Source organism: Sprattus sprattus, assembly GCF_963457725.1.
Source record: "Sprattus sprattus genome assembly, chromosome: 9".
Classification (NCBI taxonomy): domain Eukaryota; kingdom Metazoa; phylum Chordata; class Actinopteri; order Clupeiformes; family Clupeidae; genus Sprattus; species Sprattus sprattus.
Window position 1 is genome coordinate 21,081,222 of NC_137928.1, and position 20,835 is coordinate 21,102,056.

At 42.3% G+C, this 20,835-nt stretch overlaps 2 protein-coding genes across 2 annotated transcripts in view; one reads left to right on the forward strand and one right to left on the reverse strand.

The window, feature by feature from the left end:
- Positions 1-1,346, forward strand: part of lsamp (limbic system associated membrane protein) — a gene marked incomplete at both ends in the record, with an annotated part of 108,000 nt that extends 106,654 nt beyond the window's left edge. The window contains 2 exons of the mRNA XM_080844326.1: positions 1-120; positions 1,249-1,346. The exon at positions 1-120 is cut by the window's left edge and continues 29 nt beyond it. Of these exons, the coding sequence (XP_080700452.1) occupies positions 1-120; positions 1,249-1,346 (218 nt within the window). The remainder of the gene's footprint in view (positions 121-1,248) is intronic.
- A 5,748-nt stretch (positions 1,347-7,094) lies between these two features.
- On the reverse strand, positions 7,095-15,090 carry gap43 (growth associated protein 43; the record flags this gene model as incomplete). The annotated part of the gene is made up of 3 exons (XM_080844282.1): positions 7,095-7,165; positions 7,985-8,558; positions 15,061-15,090. 3 exons carry the CDS (start codon positions 15,088-15,090, stop codon positions 7,095-7,097), a joined length of 675 nt encoding a protein of 224 aa, XP_080700408.1.
- Between the last annotated feature and the right edge of the window lie 5,745 nt (positions 15,091-20,835).

Sequence of the window (20,835 nt, forward strand, 5' to 3'; positions counted from 1 at the left end):
AGATGATGGGGACCCGTACTCTCTTGTTGGTATCCAACGTCACAGAAGAGGACTATGGGAACTACACATGTGTGGCCACCAACAGGCTGGGCATCCACAACGCTAGCGTGTTTCTCTACAGTGAGTACAGTGAGTTCTAGCATCTGACCACAACTTCAGCATCACAAGATTTGCCACTTTTTGCGAAATTTACCAAAAATGACCACTCGCCTTTCAAATTCACTAAAACTCATGAATCACTCCCACACAAACTTGGGCCAGAGGTCCTTTCCCTATACATGAAGGTTTATCAGATTTATCTTGTCCATATCATGGCCCTCCCCTTGTTCCCCTCTCCTGTAAATTGCATGACAGAGACCACAGCTATTCCAGGTTGCCTTGCATTTCCTTTTTCCTGGTTGCGAGACCAGGCACGTCCGCCTGCTGTGCTCCAAGACCCATTTCCTCTTTCCTGCCATTGACCTGGCTTGATTAACTTAGATGTTTTTTGTTGTGTGAGTTGGACCTTCAACCCAAACACATTAATCACTCAAGAAACAGGGAACACACATTATAATACTGACCAGTGTCCAGATCATGCATTTTTACCCCTCAAACAACCTAAACAGCCTTCAGCCTTAACTAATCATATGACTTCATACTTTATATTGTTTTAATTATATTATTATTAGTATTAGTAGTACTAGTTGTACTAGTAATAGTAGTGGTAGTAGTAGTGGTAGTTGTATGACTGGCATTAGTTTCTGTCATATACAAATGTACTGTATGTGCCAAATCCAAATGTAATTCATGATAGTGGCCACTAGATGTCACAACGACCCCTCACTCTGCCGGCCTTAATTGCTCTTCAGTAGACAATTCTGTGAAGCATCATTAAAATATCTGTTACTATGGTAACTCCAGGTATATTTCATTTTGGGAGTCAAAAAGGCAAGTGTGTGCAGAGCAAACTAATCATGGAGCAGAGATTTGAAACAGATGAGACTAAACTAATTAAGCTTAAGATTTGTTTGTTCTCCTAAAGGAAAATGAGAGGTTTATTGAAAACTGATGGCACATAAAATAAGAATGTAGCACATCAGCCTTTACTTTGTATCATACACTGTGATAAGTATGTCTATGTAAATGATTACTATTATTTATATTATTATTAATAATTATTATTAATTATGATTGTGATTAAACATGTCACTATGACATAGAAAATCCCTGATTTTTTTGTTTATTTGTTTGTTTGTTTGTCATCAGGACCTGGGACCGGTAAAGACTTCAACGGTGTGGTTGCGGTGACCCACTCAGTGTGGCTCCTGCTGGGATGCCTCATCTGCCTTCTCTTGAAATGTTAATAAGAGCAAAACATCCTCCCTCCCGAGCCCCGTCACCAACAAAATTACATCCAGACTGTTTGCATAATCTTGCCAACCTTACCAGTGAGCTGCTGGCCACGCCCTAGTTACATTTACCATTTAAGAGAAAAGAAGCTACTAGAATGGGCTATTAATATGTTTTAGTAACAAAAGAATACAAGAAAAAAATGTGAAATGTGAGTTTGAACAAAAGAGAAGAAAAGATCTATAAAACAAAATCGTGCTCTTTTTAAGAATGGATTGTTATTAATTTTTTGATTGTTTTTTTGACTGTAACCATTATTTGTTTTCCTGTTGCTTTGGCTCAGTGTGTTCTGTCTCTGTGATGCCAGGTGCTGTTCTGTGGTGCACAAGTCTTCACAAGGCAGGGATTTTCAAATCACATGTGGCAACCTCCAACAAACAGATGACATTTAGACACAGACCTCTCCTTTCCAGAGAGCATAAGCCCTGCCAAACTCTTGAGCTTGTGGTGCTGTTTGTCACTCCCACAAGTTTAAGCCTTCTCTTAGAAGCATAATATCCACATATTTACCTGCCAAATATCAGTTACACATAAAATATAAACAATAGCTAAATATTGATGCCGATCATCCACTCAGAGAACAAATACCACAAACCCGTAGAATTGCAGTGCAGGAAGAGTTTGTTAGTTCGCATACATTATTCACTTGCTAGCTAACCGAAGGCACGATTTGTGCGTGATTTCCATCGCAACGCCACAACTGGTCCCGTCTTAACAGGCTTCAAAATAACTGGAGAGATAATTGTGTCTGCCCTGTTGCCATTGCTAAACCAGAGGTGACAATAAACAGTAAATATGGTGAAGATTCAAGATTGTGTTGAAGTCACAACTGTGTTCTGCGGCCCCAAACAACATCCATTGGGAGGGTCCCTGCTTCAGAGCTGCAGCTGGTGAGGACTTAGGAGCAAATGTCTAGTGATGAATGTCACCTTTCTTTCTCCGAACTAAGTGTTAGGAATGTATTGCCCCCTTTCAGCTTCGACACTCTCCAGTTATACTAAACTAAGTTGGTCACCATACAGGCAAGTGTCAGGGCATTGGAAAGGGGCCCATATTCCCTGTTCATAAATTAGGAATAGCTGAAGTAACAACTTTTGGGTAATATACGTGTGACATTAATGATTGGTCAGCTTCTATTTATCTATTTTTGTTTTGTTTTCTTGTTTGTTTGCTTGTTTTGCATATGGAAATTCACAATATATATTTTTCAGCCATTTCAGTCTGCGACGGTGTGTAAATATATATACTTGAATCCAATGTCCTTATAAAAAAAAGAACAATTTAATATATGTCCATGTTTCTAAATAGATAGTCATTTATTGCGGATTAACTCATAGGTGCCTATGAAGGCCGAAGAAAATGAAGGCAACTAGAGGCAGAATTTAATGCATTGTATGTTTCAAATGACCGATTGGTGGGCCTTTGAATCCTTGGCATCTTTATTTTTATTTATTTTTTATTCTTCATAGAATGTAAGCATTTCAGTAAACTAAGGATTTGAGATACATAGCTAGAATGACAGTGAGCTGAATGCCAAAACAATCAGAAAGCATCTCGTGTCTAACATCTAACAATACAGAAGCCATCACCAAGACCGGGCGAGTCTGTCTGAGAATATCTTTCAAGAAGCCACAGAATGTGTGTATGTGTTCATCATGCAACAGGCACATTTAACATTGTTTGATTTCACACCCAACAAGTAAAAGTCTGTGTCAAAACGAGGCAAAAACGGATCTCAAGAGCCTCAAATAAACAGGCTTCTAGTATTACTGTGGGAGTTAGGATGGCTTTTTGAAATCTCCTAACTCGAGAAATCTACTCTTCTGATAAAGATACACCTCTCTCCTCGCTCTGCAAGCTTTCAAAGATTCAGCTTTGATGCCTTGTGCTAAGTAACTATTTAATATCCCAAAAATGCAGACATTTCCGCATCTGTTATAGATACCACGTGGCTGAAGAGTAGTGGTTACAGACTGATGGTCCTGATCTTACAAGCACTGATTTCTCCCTGTGCAGGAATTGGGAGATAGAGACTGTGTGTGTGTGTGTGTGTGTGTGTGTGTGTGTGTGTGTGTGTGTGTGTGTGTGTGTGTGTGTGTGTGTGTGTGTGTGTGTGTGTGTGTGTGTGTGTGTGTGTGTGTGTGTGTGTGTGTGTGTGTGTGTGTGTGTGTGTGTGTGTGTGTGTGTGTGTGTGTGTGCGTGCGTGCGTGCGTGTGCGTGTGCGTGTGCGTGTGTGTGTGTGTGTGTATGGTGTACATGTGCACCTGTTTGTGCATCTGTGTGTGTCTGCGTGCATGATGTTTGTGTGTGGCTCTGTGTGTATGTGCGTGTGGAGCTGTGTCTTTATGTATCTGCACTCTTGGTGTGCGGCCATGCGATTGACTATGGCAGTTTGTGGTCTAAAACACCAATCTTGGAGTGCAGTCACAGGTCATCAGGACTTGTAATCATGAGATTTTATAACCTTTCTCTTCCCCTTTGACCCACAGACAAACCAATTGTAGAAACCTTCTCATTTCTTCCATACATGACAGTCTTTCCATTGACTATGTCAACTCTACTCTGTAAAAAACAATGGAATGTCACTCCACATCTCTTCTCAAAGAGAAGAATGCTCTGAAACTTTTACAATCTCATTTCAGTGCTATGTATGTTTTCTAATCGCTTTGATTTACTATAAGATAATTGCAGTCAGTTTCTAAATCGCTATGTAAAAGTACCCATGAAATGTTCAAAAATGAAATAAAATTGTTTGAATCAATGTGTTGTATTTGAAGATGGATAAAATATTGACAAGTCTTTTTTGAGAGTGCTTGACATTAATAAAAATGAAAAGATCATGTTATTCACCATGTAACATACAAATAAAAATAATGTATGTATTGTTAACTGTCATTGGAGGATTGTTCTACCATGTTTAAAAGAAAAGAAGAAAAACCTACCTTGCTTTGATTGTTTCCTTTTGAAGACATGTTGTCCATACACAAGAGAGATTGGTACATGAGACAATCACATCTTCAGTTACCGTAGTGTTCAGCGTTTAGCTTTCCTAACAAGTGTTTGTCAATGTAGATAACTAGCCAAGTTCACTTTAACGTCATTGAGTGGTGAAATTGTGCAATACTTGGAGAGTGCATAAGAGGGCGCTGTCATCAACTAAAACCCAACATTCCCAAGGGCCCTGTTCAATTTCAGTCAGTCAAATTCACTCCTGCAGCTGTTTGTTGTGGGAACAGATATTGAAAGAACTTTGACTCGTATAGTTCCTTTCTACAGCCTACGTTCCACTTGAATGCAAAATGCACACTGCAGTATCCCTCTGCACACCCATCATCTCCCTGGACGTGAAGGGTGGGGGAAAGGACCTGCACATAAGGTTCAATGATGAATTCCTTTGAGAAAATGTCTGGTAGACTTCCTTATCTGAAAATACACCCTGTATTGGAAAGCCCTTTTTCATAAGCCCAGGCAAATAATTTATCTTGTTCAGTTTGGCGAGGCTGCAGATTAAAGTTTAGGCCTACGTCAGCCTCAAACAAACCTTCCAGAAGAGTAAACACAGCCACCTATATAGCGCAGTCAGCAATTTAGTGGATAAAGAGCAGCAGAAACTGGGGGAAGGACACCTGAAAGGTAGCTGTTCCTCGAGTTTGAACCTTTCAAAGAGCGCCTACATCTCCTCTGCTCCGAATGGAAAGTCTGAACTACTACAGAATATCATCATTGGGCTTTATAGTGTCAATGTGAATGACCTGCATTCAAGACCTCACTTCGAAAAAAAATACAGTCGGTCTGCTGGTCTAATAGGGTGGCTGCTCAGACTGAACTCCAAACATTAGCCAGGCTAGGCCTGACAGTCCTTTTCCCTTTGCATATTTCCTGCCAAAACAGCCACTAGCACAAAGGCCTCTCCTACCATATATCTTAATTACTTTAGTCTGAGCGGTAGGCAAAAGAACCATGTAATGTCTGTTGTTGACAAGGCCTATTGTCCCAATATGTGACATTCATTTTGCAGAAAGAGCCCCATGTAATCTTGTTATGGAAGTCGCTGGTGTTGCCAGGGGATTTGGAGAGCGTCGCCAAAGCCTCTGTTGCCTCCAGAGGAAATCTTTGGGTGGGGGGGGGGGGGGGGGGGGGCTAAGCCTGTACAGGCCCACTGTGTAATGCTCTGGCCCGGGGACGAGAGGAGTCCTACTCTCACATGAGCTTGAGTGGGTCCCCCCCCGACCTTGAGCCTGGGATCATATCATCTGTCACGTTTGACCCCCCTGACAGTGGGCCTGAGCCTGTCCCATGACTTCCACACTCAGGGATTCTTTGGGTAGTCAGGTACGCCAGTTTCCCTCAACAGACTTGAGAATGACAGAAGATTTGGTATACAAATTTAAAAACACCCCTGCACAGCATTTGAAATGTAGCTTACCTGTGTAGCATTAATGTGTACTGTATCCTGTGCTCTGTGGATATAATTTGCTACAGGGGCTCATTGGATTCAGATCCTCAAAACCTAGACCTAGAGATCTGTCTGCTTCTCCAACAGTGTTGCTCAGCATCTATTGAACTGCATTCCCCTTGCCGATGCTCTGTATTTTATGTACCATAGCTCTGGCACCACTGAGGTAGGCGAGTGTGACCCCTAATGGTTATTTAAGTAAAAGCCTTAGGGTTGGTGTCTATCTCACCCTGGTTGCTTTACTATTTGTGGACTGTGTTCTCTTGACATATATAAAGCATAGAGCTAGAGAGCATTTTAGGCAAAACAATTTTAATAATTAAATTATTACGCTCATTTAGCCATAGATGAATTATGGAAATGGCTATTATGAAAGTTACATTATAGTTATACAAACGTATCTTTATCGGTGAGAAAATAAACTCAAGATATCATGGTAATTGGCACATTTCTTTATTTTGAAAACAGACATTGAAACCATTTTTTTATTTCCACAATTTAACTCCTTAGATTCAAACTTGACATTGCACTCACTTGAACATAGGAAAATGTTTTTTTTGTATTGTTTGTTTGATTTTCTTATTTTTTAACATCAGTGCAGGTATAATTCCAATTTATATCAAACGGTCATAACAACACCAAGGACATCAAAAAGAAGCCACACTTTTTCTCATTTTTGTATGGTGACTGCCAAAAGTTCTCCTCAATGGAGGAGTTCCCATGCAATTCTTTTTCTTTTTTTTCTTTTTTTCTTTTTAAACGGTTCAAGCTATTCATGAAATGCTGGAAAATGAAGAACAGGAGTAGCGATGTTTGGTTTTCCTTATTTTATGTTTAACAATGGTTCAGCTATACTACAGTACTGTAAAATGAGAAGTGGGTAACTACTGAAAGAGTAAACCAGGCTAGATCAAGCAGAACGAGAGAATGACCAGTCCTTTGGTTAGGTTGCTGAAATGAATGCTGGAGCTGTTTTCTTCTAATATTATTATTATTATATAGTATTTTACCCTCACTGGTGAGTTTTGCATGTAGAGGCAGTCATTGCCATCACTTTTCACTCCTAGCTTGAGTCAAATGGCCATGACTGGAAACTCCTCCACTATAAGAAAATCATTGCCACACAAAAAAATAACAGAAGACCAAACAAATAAAAACAGACTGTCTTTGCAAACCTGCAGTGGTGGCAAAGAGCAACCTTTTTGTTAAGTATTTGTAAGCATCTTAATTACTTTCAATTTCTTCTTTAAACTTTGTCTTCCTCCTTTGCTGCATCCGAGGTGGTCTCCTCTGCCGCCTTAGACTCATCGGCAGCATCTGCAGAGGGAAAAAAAGAAAATCCACAGAATAAATAAGTTTGACGGTTCAACTTATTTCTCACATTCTGGCTAAAGCGATCTGGGCTGCAGAGCGGAATGGAGCAGGAGTTAACTGACTTCTGAGCCCTGGAGGAAGAGGATGGGCACAAGTGCAGGCGCTGATTCAGTGTCCCTGGCACTGATCGTTTTATCCGCCCGTGACCATGACAGCTGTCAGAATCCTTGCCTCCACAGGACGAGTGTCTCCATCAAAGGGGCAGACACCACTGAACTGCAAATTCTGCTTCTACAATTGATACTTTAAGGGCTCGTCAATTACATGACACTGTGATCTGGATTGACAGTTGTGATGCATCCAGACTGATGCAGGCACAGAAATATCATTAAGAACTATTTGCAGTCCTAGTTTAAAGCGAGTCGATCATCCCAAATCAATACTAGACTCCTTGACAAAATCATTGTGTGCTCCGCGACTCGTACAACTGGGGGAAATCGATGCTATAATTCATTTAGCCTCATCAATTATTCCCTCCTAGCAGACTGATGAAAAGTAGTTTGTCATATCCAGTAGATATGAGGTGCTGTAGTAAATAATAACATCAAGATTATTCAGAATGTACTATTGAAATATCCAATGCTTCTTCAATGTATATATCCTGCATTCTAGAGTAGACTAACAGCAACAAAATGGCTATAATAATAATGCAGTGAAGAATACATTAGATTAAATCTGCGACGAGAAAACACTATTGTCTTGTTTAGTTGTGAGTTGTGCCATTGGCTTATTTTTGCCTCATGGGACCGGACTCTGGCTCACCTTTTTTCTCTTGTGTTTGGTTTGTTTCCTCACAATCGGCTGTCTCGCTGGCATCAGCAGCAGGCACGTCGGCTTGTTTGGGCTCCCCTTTCTCCTCCTCCTTCTTTTCGGCGGCTGCAGGAGCCTCTTTGCTCTCCGCCTGCTTCTCTTCTGCCTCCTGCTTGGCCTCCTTCGCCGGCTCGGATGGGGCAGCCGCGGTGGGTGAGGCAGCCGCCGCCGCTGGGGACGCAGCTGGAGGGTCAGCCGGCTTGTCTGCAACGGGGGTTTTGGCTTTTTCGGTGGCGGCAGTGTCATTGGCTGCCGGCTCGGCAGGTGCCGCCTCCTCTGCCTTCTCTGCCACTGGAGACATGGCCTCCTTCTTCTCCTCGCCCTCCGCCACGGCCGCTGCCTCCTCTTCGGTGGCTGCCGGGGTGTTCTCCTCTCCCTCTTCGTCTTTCTCACCGTCTTTCATTTTTTTGCGGGTTATGTGTCCACGAAAGCTGGCCTGGATCTTGGTGGCAGCCTTGTGGGCTTTGTCCTCTGGTTTGTTGGCATCCTGCTCAATCTTCTGGTCGGCATCTTCATTCTTCTCAGCCTGGAGTGGTGAGAGATATGTGTTTAGCTATGTGGGCGCAAGTAGTGTCTCAAACTATGTATCTTCTCCGCTCACACATAGAATTAGATATAAAACAACTGTCAAAGCTCACAGATCACACTATAAATTAGTATACTTTGGATCTCCACTGAAAAAACACTCTAGACTCATTTTCACCCTGTGGCAGATCCATGATTTAATACGTTACAGTCACAGTAATGAAAAAGTCATTTCGAAGAGTCCTCAGTCGATTCTCTCCCATAAGGGACTACTAAAGTCGTCTACTCAGAGTGCTACATTGGACTCTTGAGAGGTCACAGATGTACCATTAAATATGACTGACATTCTGGGCGACCTCGCTGCTCACCTTAGTTGGTAACAGACTGAACTTGTCTAATTTGCCAAAGTTGCTACAGTCCATGGCCATTTTACAGATTGTGCTCAAATGACAGATTGTGAGCTTAAGATCTGAAAAGAAGCTACCGGTAAACCCAGCTCATTATTTTAAGATTAAGGCATCCAAATTTATATAAATGTCTTAAGTAGTGAACCTGCTGCCCAGGAAATGCCTCAATATTTGTATCACCACCTAAAGGGACTTTAAAACATCCAGTTAATTGGTATGGTTAGGATTAGCACTGGAGGACTGGAGGTCTAGGCATGCACCAATTTCAACAGTCATGGTCATCATGTCATGGTCATCATGTCATGGCGGATTACTCACAGAATACTACTCCAATATTACATTTCAACACTGTGAATTGTGTCACTCTTAAAATGAAGTCTCCGAAGGTTTGTGGATCTGCTAATGTCTTGAGCATTGATTCACTTACTGCTGTCGCTGTAATTATAAAACAAGCTACACCCCACCCCCTACCTTACCGTGTACTGCCTGAGGTGCCAAGAAACAGCTGAGAAGCCACATGGCACCATACTAAATTTGGAAAGCATGACTTGTTCCCATGGTATGGGTCTATAGGCATGTTTAATCCAAACACATTCACTCATCTAGTCTCACATCTTCATAGCTGTTAGTAGCGTCTGGCTCCTGTGCTCCCAAAACATATCACAGTAGGGAATGCTGTAGGATGTATGTCTGCTATTTATCTGATAGCACTTGGTTACTGCTACTTTCACTTTTTAGCAGTAGGAGCGCCAGGTCATGGGTTATTGTGTTAAAATAAGTCATGCCACATGCTAGGTGTATATTATATTGTGACATTTTATTAGTGGAGCTTCTGAGTCCTTTCAGTGAATATGACAATCTCAATATTGTGTGGATGAGTTTTTTGCGTCTGGGGGCTAGTAAATGCAATATTCCTTACCACAGAAATTGTGGTAAAGGACACATTGAAAGAAGTACAGATATGAAGGTAATGAGGAAGAAGATGGAGGTCTAAAAGAGCTAAAGGAAAGGGCTGGTTTAGGAGTTTAAGAGATTGCATTGCAGTTTAAGGGGAGGGAGACCAAGGTTTAAAAAGCAGTAAGAGTTAGGGCTGTAAAGAAGTTTAGGACAAAGACGGGCTTTCCAAGGGAGTGTCAAGGGCCAGATAGTTACCTTTGTTCTCAGGATCCAAAGACGGAGTTGTCCGCCAACTAGGGGCTGTATTACAACTCATGAGAGTCTGATGAAAAACAAACAAACATAAAACTGAAAACAAACATAAATGATGGTAAATAAATGTACGTTCCAGACAATTGGAATGGAAAAAAGTTACCTTTTAATAGTTAACTTGTATCAAATTTACACATGCAAAATAAGTAAGAGCTGTACAAAACCTCAAAGAAAATGACAAAATCAAAACAAATGATATCTTAAGCCCTGGATAAAACAAATAATCAAGAAAGCTGATGATGGTTTGAAAATAACATTCTTAAAATGTATCTTTCCTCTTATGATCATTAACAAGTTTGGTGGACCCTTTGTTTTATTTCTGATTTATCATGTCAGTGATGTTGTTTATTATTGAAATTATGTTGGGTTTTAATCCTTTAAGACATCTAACTTTCAGTCACATTACAAATCCTACAAAAAGGAGTTTAGATGTCATAGAAAAAAACTATCCCTTTTGATTATAAAATGCCATTGTGTTTTCCATCCGAGAAAGACTGAGACTATTGGCAGGAGGATATAATCTCCGTAGGCACATCTTAAATACACTACACTTCCCCCATCGTGAGTAAATATTCTCAGCTATTTTAACATTCACTCCCAAGCGGAGGCTTTGAAACAAAGCCAGATTCCCCAGTTGCCGGCTGAAATTATGGGATGTCTTCTGGCTGGGGAACAAGGAAGTCAGCTGAGGTCGCGTAACACCGGCGTGATCTATGGATAGCCCCTATTTATAATTTAGTTAGTAATTAATTGGCTAAAGTCATTAGATGCAGGACCTATGGCTGTTGGATATAAAGTCTGAAACTTCACCAGCAATGATTAATCCTCCTTTTGTTTGTCATTTGATTTATAACGTTTAGAGAGAAATGTCTACTGTGCATTTTCAAAGTGCACTTGCCAGGTGGATTTCAGTGTTGTACTGTCAATTGGGCAGTTCCCTCTGCTAGTTTCTTTAAAAGAGTTTAGAATTTCAGAAGTGACACTAATGAGGTTTGAAGGAAAATGATATCATGTATGATATCACTTTTACTAGAAGGAATGACTCATTGCTCATGAGTCACATGCAAAGCAGAGGACCACCATCACAGCAGAATCACTTGAGACGATGATATCATCCAGTGATCACTCCTTCTCCACTGAGGTAAATGCAATTAGGCACTTTACTGGCGGCTGGCAGTAATGTTGAGCAAAATATTCTCTTTTCAAATGGCTTTCATTCTAAGCAATGACACATAGCTCCATTGCATATGCTTAGCGCTGACGCTGAGATCATTTTGCTTCCCCATCACCTTGCTGTGGCGACCACGTGGAAGAGACAGGGAGGGGCCATTTTTTTGGATGAGGTCATCAGCACCCCCCTTTGTGAGTGACTGCAGATGTGGGTCAAACCCTCGTGAAATGAAGTCATCCAAGATGTCTGGGGTTTCAGGGTGCACGTTATTGTTTTAGCATTGATTTACCCTTTCAATATATGACCACTGCTGCAACTCTATATATGGGCTATAAATTGTCAGGCTTTTATGGATAGTGCTCCCATCATGTAAGCTATTAAAACCACACTTGTCATCTTGCTGTTTTGGCACCTGGGTACTTTCTTTAAAAATGAAGTGAACCCCATGCCACGTCCAGTCTCTCTTCTAAGTCGAATTAATAACAAGACATTACTTCAATTGTCCATGGTGCACCTTGGACTCTGAACCATCTCTGATTGAGGATGATGAAAGACGGTGTTATTTAGGAGAACAAAGCTGTGTAATGGGGTGGCAGAGAGGATAAATTGACACCCCGCGTCTGCTGATACACATAGCAAATAGCCTCGCGGAGGCTCGAGGAGAAGATTGTCCAATCAAAATGATTGACATGACATCTAACCTCCTTGGGTTGCTGTTAACAGACGTCCATAAATCAACTCAAGCAATAAGTGCTACTGGGTGTGTCTGAGTGACCCTGTGGTGGGGGGAGGGTATCTCAAGTCCACTGGGTGTGTTTCATCTCACATCTGCGTTAAAGACGAGAGGTATTCGCTCACCTGGGATTGCATGGGTGTTAGTTGAGGACATCGGTAATCTTTAAGAATTGAGTGATCATTTGATGCAATTGAGTTTAGTAATGTGGTTGCTGGTCAGTGATGTGCCATACAACCTTTACGTTAATACATTCATTAATTTAGGTAAAGTATACCTAAATATTGTCAGAGGTAGGGTAAAATCTTCTCTGAATCCAGACATGGCATGACATCCTGTTACATCTCTAGATTAATGATGGGGCCAAAGTGTCTATAATCTTATACATGTTTGATTTAATGTACTCTTGTGTCAATTCTGCCCCATCAAAACAATCAGGAAGAACTTCTAGATATATATTTAAAGTCCATTAACTGTTTTCAGATAGTGGCTTTCATAATACAATGCTCTGAGGAAACTGTCTAAAATAATTGCTCTTGACAACTCCTTCCTCTTGACAGCTTAAAAATGTGATTAAATCTGATATGATTTGAGTTCAATTTAAAGTTTGGACCTTGATGATTCACTTAGAAAGACTATCTTAAAAGAATATCTGATATCACGGACATAATAGCTTCCATGCATATTGTAGCATATTTGATGTAGAGGCAGATAGCCAGAGAATACAATAAACGTAGCTCAGTCAATATCATCAGCCATTTCATTGTCAGTAGAATAATGTGATGTCGAGGTTAGATTTGTGTTTTCAGTACAAAATCACTATTGATGTTCGTCTACTGTCTTAATCGGAGTCAGAGAGAAGCTCTGAGAAGGCGGCGCGAACCACACCCTAGTGTGGTGTTAGATGGATCTTTAAATTCACCCTCCCCCACGTCACACGGCCGCCTCACTTTGGCAACCATTAGGGACTTCAACGGGAGAGGCGAGGAAGAGGCGAAAGCAAATTCATTACAGTATTACCACAAATAAGGCAGAGTTGCAGACAATGGGTCCTTCAGCACGAAAATATATCGCGCACTAGCCTTCCACCGCTTCCTTAATGGCAGAATGCTAATGACGGGGGAAATGTAGGCTAAACAGGAACCCTTTTTGTGTTACCTTAGTAATGGCTTCATGTGAAATTCTGACAGCTACTCAGGTACCATCTTCTCTAAACATTATCCAATATGCCGCAATACGGGAGGTTTTCAAACTATTTTTGTTAGTTGGGTGCTGTAAAAAACAAAATGTTGATAAAATAGCATTGTATGCAGCTGTCGGGCAGCCGGGAGTGAATCAGACTACAAACAAGGCAAGGCTGCGGTCTGCAGCGAAATCTTCCCATCCTCACTCGTGCGACTACTCTCACGCAGCACCACACCCTTTCATCCTACCGTCTCCCACAGGAGTGGAGTGTTCAGGTAGATGAAAGGCTCCCAGTCTATCAGAAATTGTTCTGTTAAACGCGTTTAATTCAGTAATCCCTATTTACGTTATCACCGTGCACTGTAGCCTATCCAGCACGCTGTTATGTAAAAACGGACTTACTCGTCTCTTTTTATGACTGGTGATAAAATTAGCCAGGTCTAGAACAAAGGCATCAGCACCATCAAGGAGCGCATCCAACTATGCCGCGGTCATTGACCGGTGCCCACTCTTTGCTGCAGACCGAGCCTACTTTTCAGCTGGTGGCGGTGTGGTGGTATAGTTACATACACTACAGTTGTAACTCAGGCGGTGATACATTATTTTCAACTCCCCTGAAGCCTAGCGACTTTTGCATTTATTATAAGCCATTCCTCAAAAGCATAATAGCGATTTGAAACGCGGTTTAAACAAGTGTACTAAGCTGTGAAGCTTGTGATTGTCGACAGCACTGTGTGGGGAGAGACGGGGGTTTTTATGCGGTGTTTAACACTGTGAGGAGAAGCCTCACCCACTCCAGTGCAATGTTCTTCGCCTGGGAGACACAAAATGACTCATACATGCTGACATTTAAGCAGCAATCAAGCAGTGTTGCTCGAATTTGTTGCTTTATGAAGCGAACGGATTTACAATCGAACCGGCAGACCCTGGCACAACACAGTCGGCCAATTGCACACAATTTATATCAAATGAAATCAAGACGCCCGCTCTGTTCAAATCCCCCCAAGATTCACCCTCAGCCTCACGGTACCTCTGATTCCTGGAGAAAAAAGTCTTCTCTGTTGGCGATGGAAAACAAACAAGTGTGTGAGGCTCAAGAACAGACAGCGTCTCAAGTGACAATGTACACTTTTTGTCCCAGAGCAATCATAATCCCTTTAAGGAACTAATTCATTTCCGCTGGCGTCCCCCGAGACTGGCCATGCGAATGCCACTGGAGTTCAGCAAGACCCTACCCCACCCTTTTTCAGAGCCAACTTACATCTCTATCCCCAATTGCCCGCCAATGGCAGGGAAAAAACACACTTTTGGGGCAATTAGTGCCTCAATTAAGAGCCATCTTCAGGTGAATTAAGCCTCAACATCGTGTCAAGCAACTGTAACAGCTTCTTTCTATATAATCACTGTCACTATTTCAGCATCTCAGACTGTCATCCTAATACTGACAACAGCTCAAAAGAGGGCAGCACCTGACAAACAGGTGCAAGTTATTCATTATTAATGACATAAGATTTCTTTTAAAATAATAGTACAAGTATCACAAAATACAAAATGTTATCTGACTGTCATAATGCTGCTAGAAAGATATCAACATTTACATTCTTGCATAATCTCATTAGCAAGGTGTGTCACGCCTCATGGCTAGACAGAAAGAAGCAAGCATGGACTACAAGACAAAGTCTGTCAAAAAATACCCCTCTTGCAGTGAAATGCCTTTTCAGTCATTCTTCAAGACATTAAATAAAATCATTTTACCTTACACTTTGAATAATAATGAAGAAAAAAAGATTGCAATTACCGGTTTTGTTCTTCTTATACAGCACAGCATAGTTGTGGTATCCTTTCTTTTCCCTTCTTTCCTTCCTTTTTTTCCCTTTCACTTCTCTCACTCCCTCTCTCACACTCTCGCTCGCGCTCTCTCTCTCTCTCGCTCGCTTGCTCACGCTCTTGCACTCTCTCACACTGGGCTGTATCAACAGCTGAGTCGACTAATGCTTTTACTCATCACAATTTGCACACACGCTCAGTGTCTGCCTGCCCTCGCCTCTCGCTTCTCTCTCACCCTCTCTCTCTCTGACTCGCTGCCTAACAATGACTGTGAATCCCACCCTCTAGACCCCTCCTCTCTCTTCTCACCCACTCCCCCTCCTCTTCTTTCCTTTCCTCGTATCCCTCCCTCCCGCACCCCTTCCCCCGCGGCCGATCCCACCCGTTGCGCCCCTCCTTCTACACCCCACCCCACCCCAAACCGACCACCCCCCCCACACATAGCCCCCCATTCTCCAAGCGAAACAGGCTTCGAGCTTGTGCACGGGCGCGAGCTTCAGCCCCACCCTCTATTGCCATGGCTCTTCGTATGAATGATTGAATACCTCCAATCTGTCCACAGACAATTCCCATTCTGGAGCAGTTTCACCCCCCAACACACTCCCCCACCCAACCCCTTCACACACCCAGCCCACCTCAACCCACCTCCCACCCTTTCTCCCACACGAGCCCCTTCCCCCTACACTGGGCGGTGGCCACCAGTGTACTATAGCCCTCTCCAACAGCTTCCATGCTTCATTTTTCCTAAGGATAAATATATTAGATTCTCCCCCTACCCTAACACATTACATTCATTCATTTGTTTTATTTCTCTGATTGTTAAGGCATTGTATTTTACCGATTCCCTACACCTCTCCTAATAATGAATTAATTAACAGTGTGGTAACGGAGGAAGTCAGGTTGAGTGTGAGTGCATCTTTCAATTCTCACTCTGCAATAAAACAAGCTAGTAATTGAAAACTGCCTTTTTTTCTCTCTCTTTTTTGCTTCTTTTTTTTTCTCCCTCCACTGTGCTGTTCACATGGAAACAGCGCTGAGAAACAGTGGCCAAAGGAGAGCCCCTGGGTACAGATGGCAGACTGCTCCAGGAGGCCTTCTATTCTCTCTCTCACTCCCTTTCTTCCTGTCTCTCTCTATCTTTTATCTTCCTCTCTTCTTTTCCTGTAGGTTTAGCCAGGGCCTGTCCATGTGCTGTGATGACCAGGCAACAGCCCCCCTTCCCATCCACCCACACTGATAACAGAGAGAGATAGAGAGCGACCCCACCCCCACTCCAGTCACCTCAGAGCAGATGCAGGATGCCCATAAAAGACTGGGTCCCTGGGCGGCCACTGACCTGTCCCCTGGGCGTGGGCTGTAAGCCAACCTCAACTCCACTCCACTCCAGACCATCAGGGTGGTGTTTCTGGGGTCGACAACCCCAAGCTTGCCTAGTCTGGCCTGTGAAGATGCCTCAGCAGAGGACTTCCAATCACCCAATAATTCATAATTCAAGTCACTCTACATTGCCTAAGCCACCGGACATTGTGTTGTTTTTTTGGGCTATTTACACAAGTGTGTGTTTGTTGTATGTAATGTTGTAATGTTACCCACCATAGTGATCAGTAAAATATTAAGTGGGTGGATTCAGCATGGTTATCTACATTGCATTCTGTACATGTAATTGCCTTTGATAACAATTTATAGGAAGAAAATTAAACCCACACAACATGATTAAACAGAGATTAAAAAGACTAGGCAAATTTTATTGTAATGGGGGAATTTAATGACAACTAATCCGAATCATGGTTTAAAGACTAATTTAATTTATCTGGGAACAGATTAAATATTCTTATCCTGGAATTCACAGCACAATTGTGACCTAACTGAACTTTTCTCAGAGGATAGAACCAAGAACTAAAACCTAATGCACTTCATCTAACGTCATCTGAAATCGAATGCAATGTATTTAAACAAACACTGGTTCGGATGCATTTCTCCATTAGCCTTTCCTCCTTTGTGCAAAAATACTGTATGACCATAGAGGGCTGGTTGACGTGTGTAAATACAGGCTGCCCCACATGGATAATATGGCACAAACTACGAACCTGGTGTGCATGGAGCAGGTGGACTCCACTGGGTTGTGGCCAGCCATGGATACAGAGAGGAGGTTGCTGTATCTTTTTTCAGATCTCCTTCCAGTTCATTATTCAGGAGTTTTTTTGAACAGCTTCATTGACACCATGCAGGTGTAATGCGTAACCCCCTACATTTCTCTATAAAGCCAGGCGATATCCACTTTCATTATACCCGGCAAACGTTCGGATGCGGGATACGCAAATCTTGACACAGCAAGTGTGCTGGAGACAAAAATTGAACATTAATTCAGATTCTGAAGACTATAGTAGCCCCCTGGGACGAGTATGTGTGTGTGTAGGTGCATGTGCATGTAATAGTCAGCAGATGCCGTCAACCCCCACCTGACACCCAGAAAGATCCACCAGTCTTTACAACCCCCCCCCACCACCACCACTATGTTCTCCCTTCCACACACACGCGTTTCCTCCAGCTATCACCATGGCAACGGCATCGAGCCGCCGCACAGCCGACTGTAGCCACCCTCCCCCTGACTCTGATGAGTGTTGGTACGCAGACCCTGTGGACAGCATCAAACCTCCGCCTCCTCCAAGGTAATCCCTCACCATGGCAACCAGCCTGGAGCCGGCCCTGCGTGCGCCGAGGCTTGGGACTGGTTCAGTCCTCCGGCCAGATCAGAGCCTTTCTGGAATCAATGCTTGGCGTGATCAGGGAGAGCAGCTGAGACCACCCCCTAGGCGCGGCCCGGTCGCCCTGTGTCCGCTGCGGTGGTGTAATATGAATGTCAATAAATGAATCCATAATTCGACATGATTTCCTCTGGGAGTGGGCTTGTTCCTGTTGTCGCCACCAAGCCTGAGGTGCTTGCGCTTCACTTGTGGAATGCCTTGAAATCGCAGTCATGCAAATGGAACTCTCAGTGAACAGTTGCATTATTGTAACAGTGCTTTGTGTGTGTGCACTGTCAACCTTGTTTCCCAGTCTCTGCAGCTAGAGCGCCTCTGCTTAACGAATCAGTGTAGGTGTAAGTAAAGCAGCTTCCTGTTTACCCTCCCCCATATTAGGTATGACTGTGTGTACTGTGTCTGACCCTGACAGATTAAACATAGGCGTGTATTCCTGTGGAAAAGCATGATATAAGTTAAGTCTACAACAATCATGATAACTGATGAGCTATTTGTTCCGGTGGAAGAATGAAACTTGTTCTAAAAAGTAAAATATATCAAAGAGTTACTTTGTAAATATTAAGCAGCTTATTAAATAATATTATGACACAGGCTCTGGTATTATAGAAGAAGTGTGAAATACAAATGAGTGTAAATCACAAATGGTCATGCATGCAGCGTTCAGGTGATATGGATGATACTGTTCATGATAATATGGCTTTTGATGAATGTACTATATTACATTTTAGAGTTAGCTCCCCCCCACCCTTAGCATATAAAAAACTGATCCATAAAACCATGAGAACATTAGTTATTCAATGTATTTCAGTTCCATAAGCTAAGGTATATTCTGGCGTTTCACAGCAAGGCTTCTATTTTTTTTTTTTACAATTCGCCTTATAAACTGCAGATTGTTCTGAACCCTTAAGACTGACTGATTGCATTCCCTTTCAACTCAGAAGTCAAACAGCCCCCAAATTACACAATCTAATATCTCAGAGTGCAGTGATGGGGACCACATGAAGATCACCGATATTAAAAAACAAAGCTGCGGTTTCATTTTTTGATGAAGTTTTTTCTTTTCTTCTGTTCTATTTTTGCAGTGCGAAGATCCATCTCAGGCCTATGACTGAAGCAGGTCAGCTCCTCATCTCTCTCTCTCTCCTCTCACCCTTCCGCTACTACTATTAGAGCATTCAGCTCTTTTTCTCCTACTCATCCCTCTCGCTCTTTGTTCCAGGTGTACTGTGTGACTACATCACCAAGGTGATACTGCGCAGTGCCGCTACCCTGTGGTACAGCACCAGGCTTTATGTAGGCCATCCGACAGAGGCGATCCTTCCTGGATGCTGGCTCCAATGCTTCCCACCACATCTGCTCTCCCCGAGGCCAGGGTGTACGACAAGCTCGGCTGGCGCGCCAGAAGACGGCTTCTCTTCCACATGAAGACATGCAAAATTGATGCCTTGCTTACAACTGTGCATGTTTTCGTTTTCGTTTTTTTTTTTTTTTCTCATCTACAGGGGTTGGGCTGACAAGATGACAAATTAGTTACTTTGGCTTCAAGATGGGAAAACAATGTAGGGGAGGATGGCTGAGTGGATGTGCATGTGGTTAGCGAGGCTCTAGTTTGTGTAATAGCCTATGCTTCGCACAAGAACATTATACTGAATCACACTCTGCCCATGGAGTCCAGGGCAAGATCTGAATGGCGCTATTTAGCAACCATATTTCTTGTGCTATATACTGTCACCTGATGAACCGTGAGGCAGAACATGATGTGAACTAAATCAAGTCTTGTTAAATTTTGATGTCTGTTTTTTATTGACGATGTTAGAAATGCATTATTCCTACAGTAAACACAGTCATACTTCATTATCTATATTGGATATGCTTTTTACACAATATATACCCTAAGTTAAGTTCTAATGGAACACAGGTCTTATTTTTATGGTTATTCAATTGAAACAGATTGAGTCTGCATGTCATCCTCTGGATGTTTAGGTCTGTAAAAGATGACCTATGGCAAGTTCTAATAAGACGATATTGGAAATTGAATTGCATTTTAACACCAATAAAGTGCTCCGCTACAGCAAACACAGACAACATAAATATATCAAGTCTTTAAATACAAAAGGGCGTGGAAGTACTTCATACATAAAATATAAAAATCCAGCATGAGAAAACAAAGAATCAAAGAAGATGCTTATTCAATCAAACCAAATTTCAGCGCATCTTAATGGATCAAGTGATTCACAGCCTTACTTGATTCCCATCATTCATAGATCATTACATCAAAAGCAACAGGCTTGAGTAAAAAGCAAAAAAAAACAATTACATCAACCGTTGACGCACATTTCTTTTTTCTTGACCAACCCGACTCCGCATTGTCAATGCAAAGCGCTAATAGTGTTTGTTGAAATATGGCTCAACAGATTTCAGAGGTGCCAGTGCCTAAAAGACTGAAATAGGACACAAAAAGGATTTATGAAACAGGTCAAAGTGAAATTAACAAAAGCAAAACGAGATCAGACACCTTTCAGGGCCAAGGGCAGCCAGTTATTTACATGTTGTCTCTGATTATCCAGCTTGTCCAATTAATACTTTTATCTCTCTATATGACTCACCACTCTGAGTCATTCCTTTGACCAGAACCCTCATCTCACATTTTAAACCCCTTTCAACCAAAAAACGAGATCAGAAAAACATGTGTCACTTTGTGTGTGTGTGTGTGTGTGTGTGTGTGTGTGTGTGTGTGTGTGTTCTTTGAAAGCATCCATTCCCACAGGGGTCTCCCAATTGATTGCAGTATTAATGCTGCTTAGCAGTGCTTCTAATGTATCTGTGACATATTTAGTACTCTCTCTTAACTGCCGGCCTGGCCCTTATAAATATACACAAAAACACGAGCCAGGTTAATTATTGATGCACTTGTTGAAGTGGGCATCCGTTACCTAAAAGCTGACTGATGCTGGGACTGCAGTCTGTCTCTCAACATTAGAACA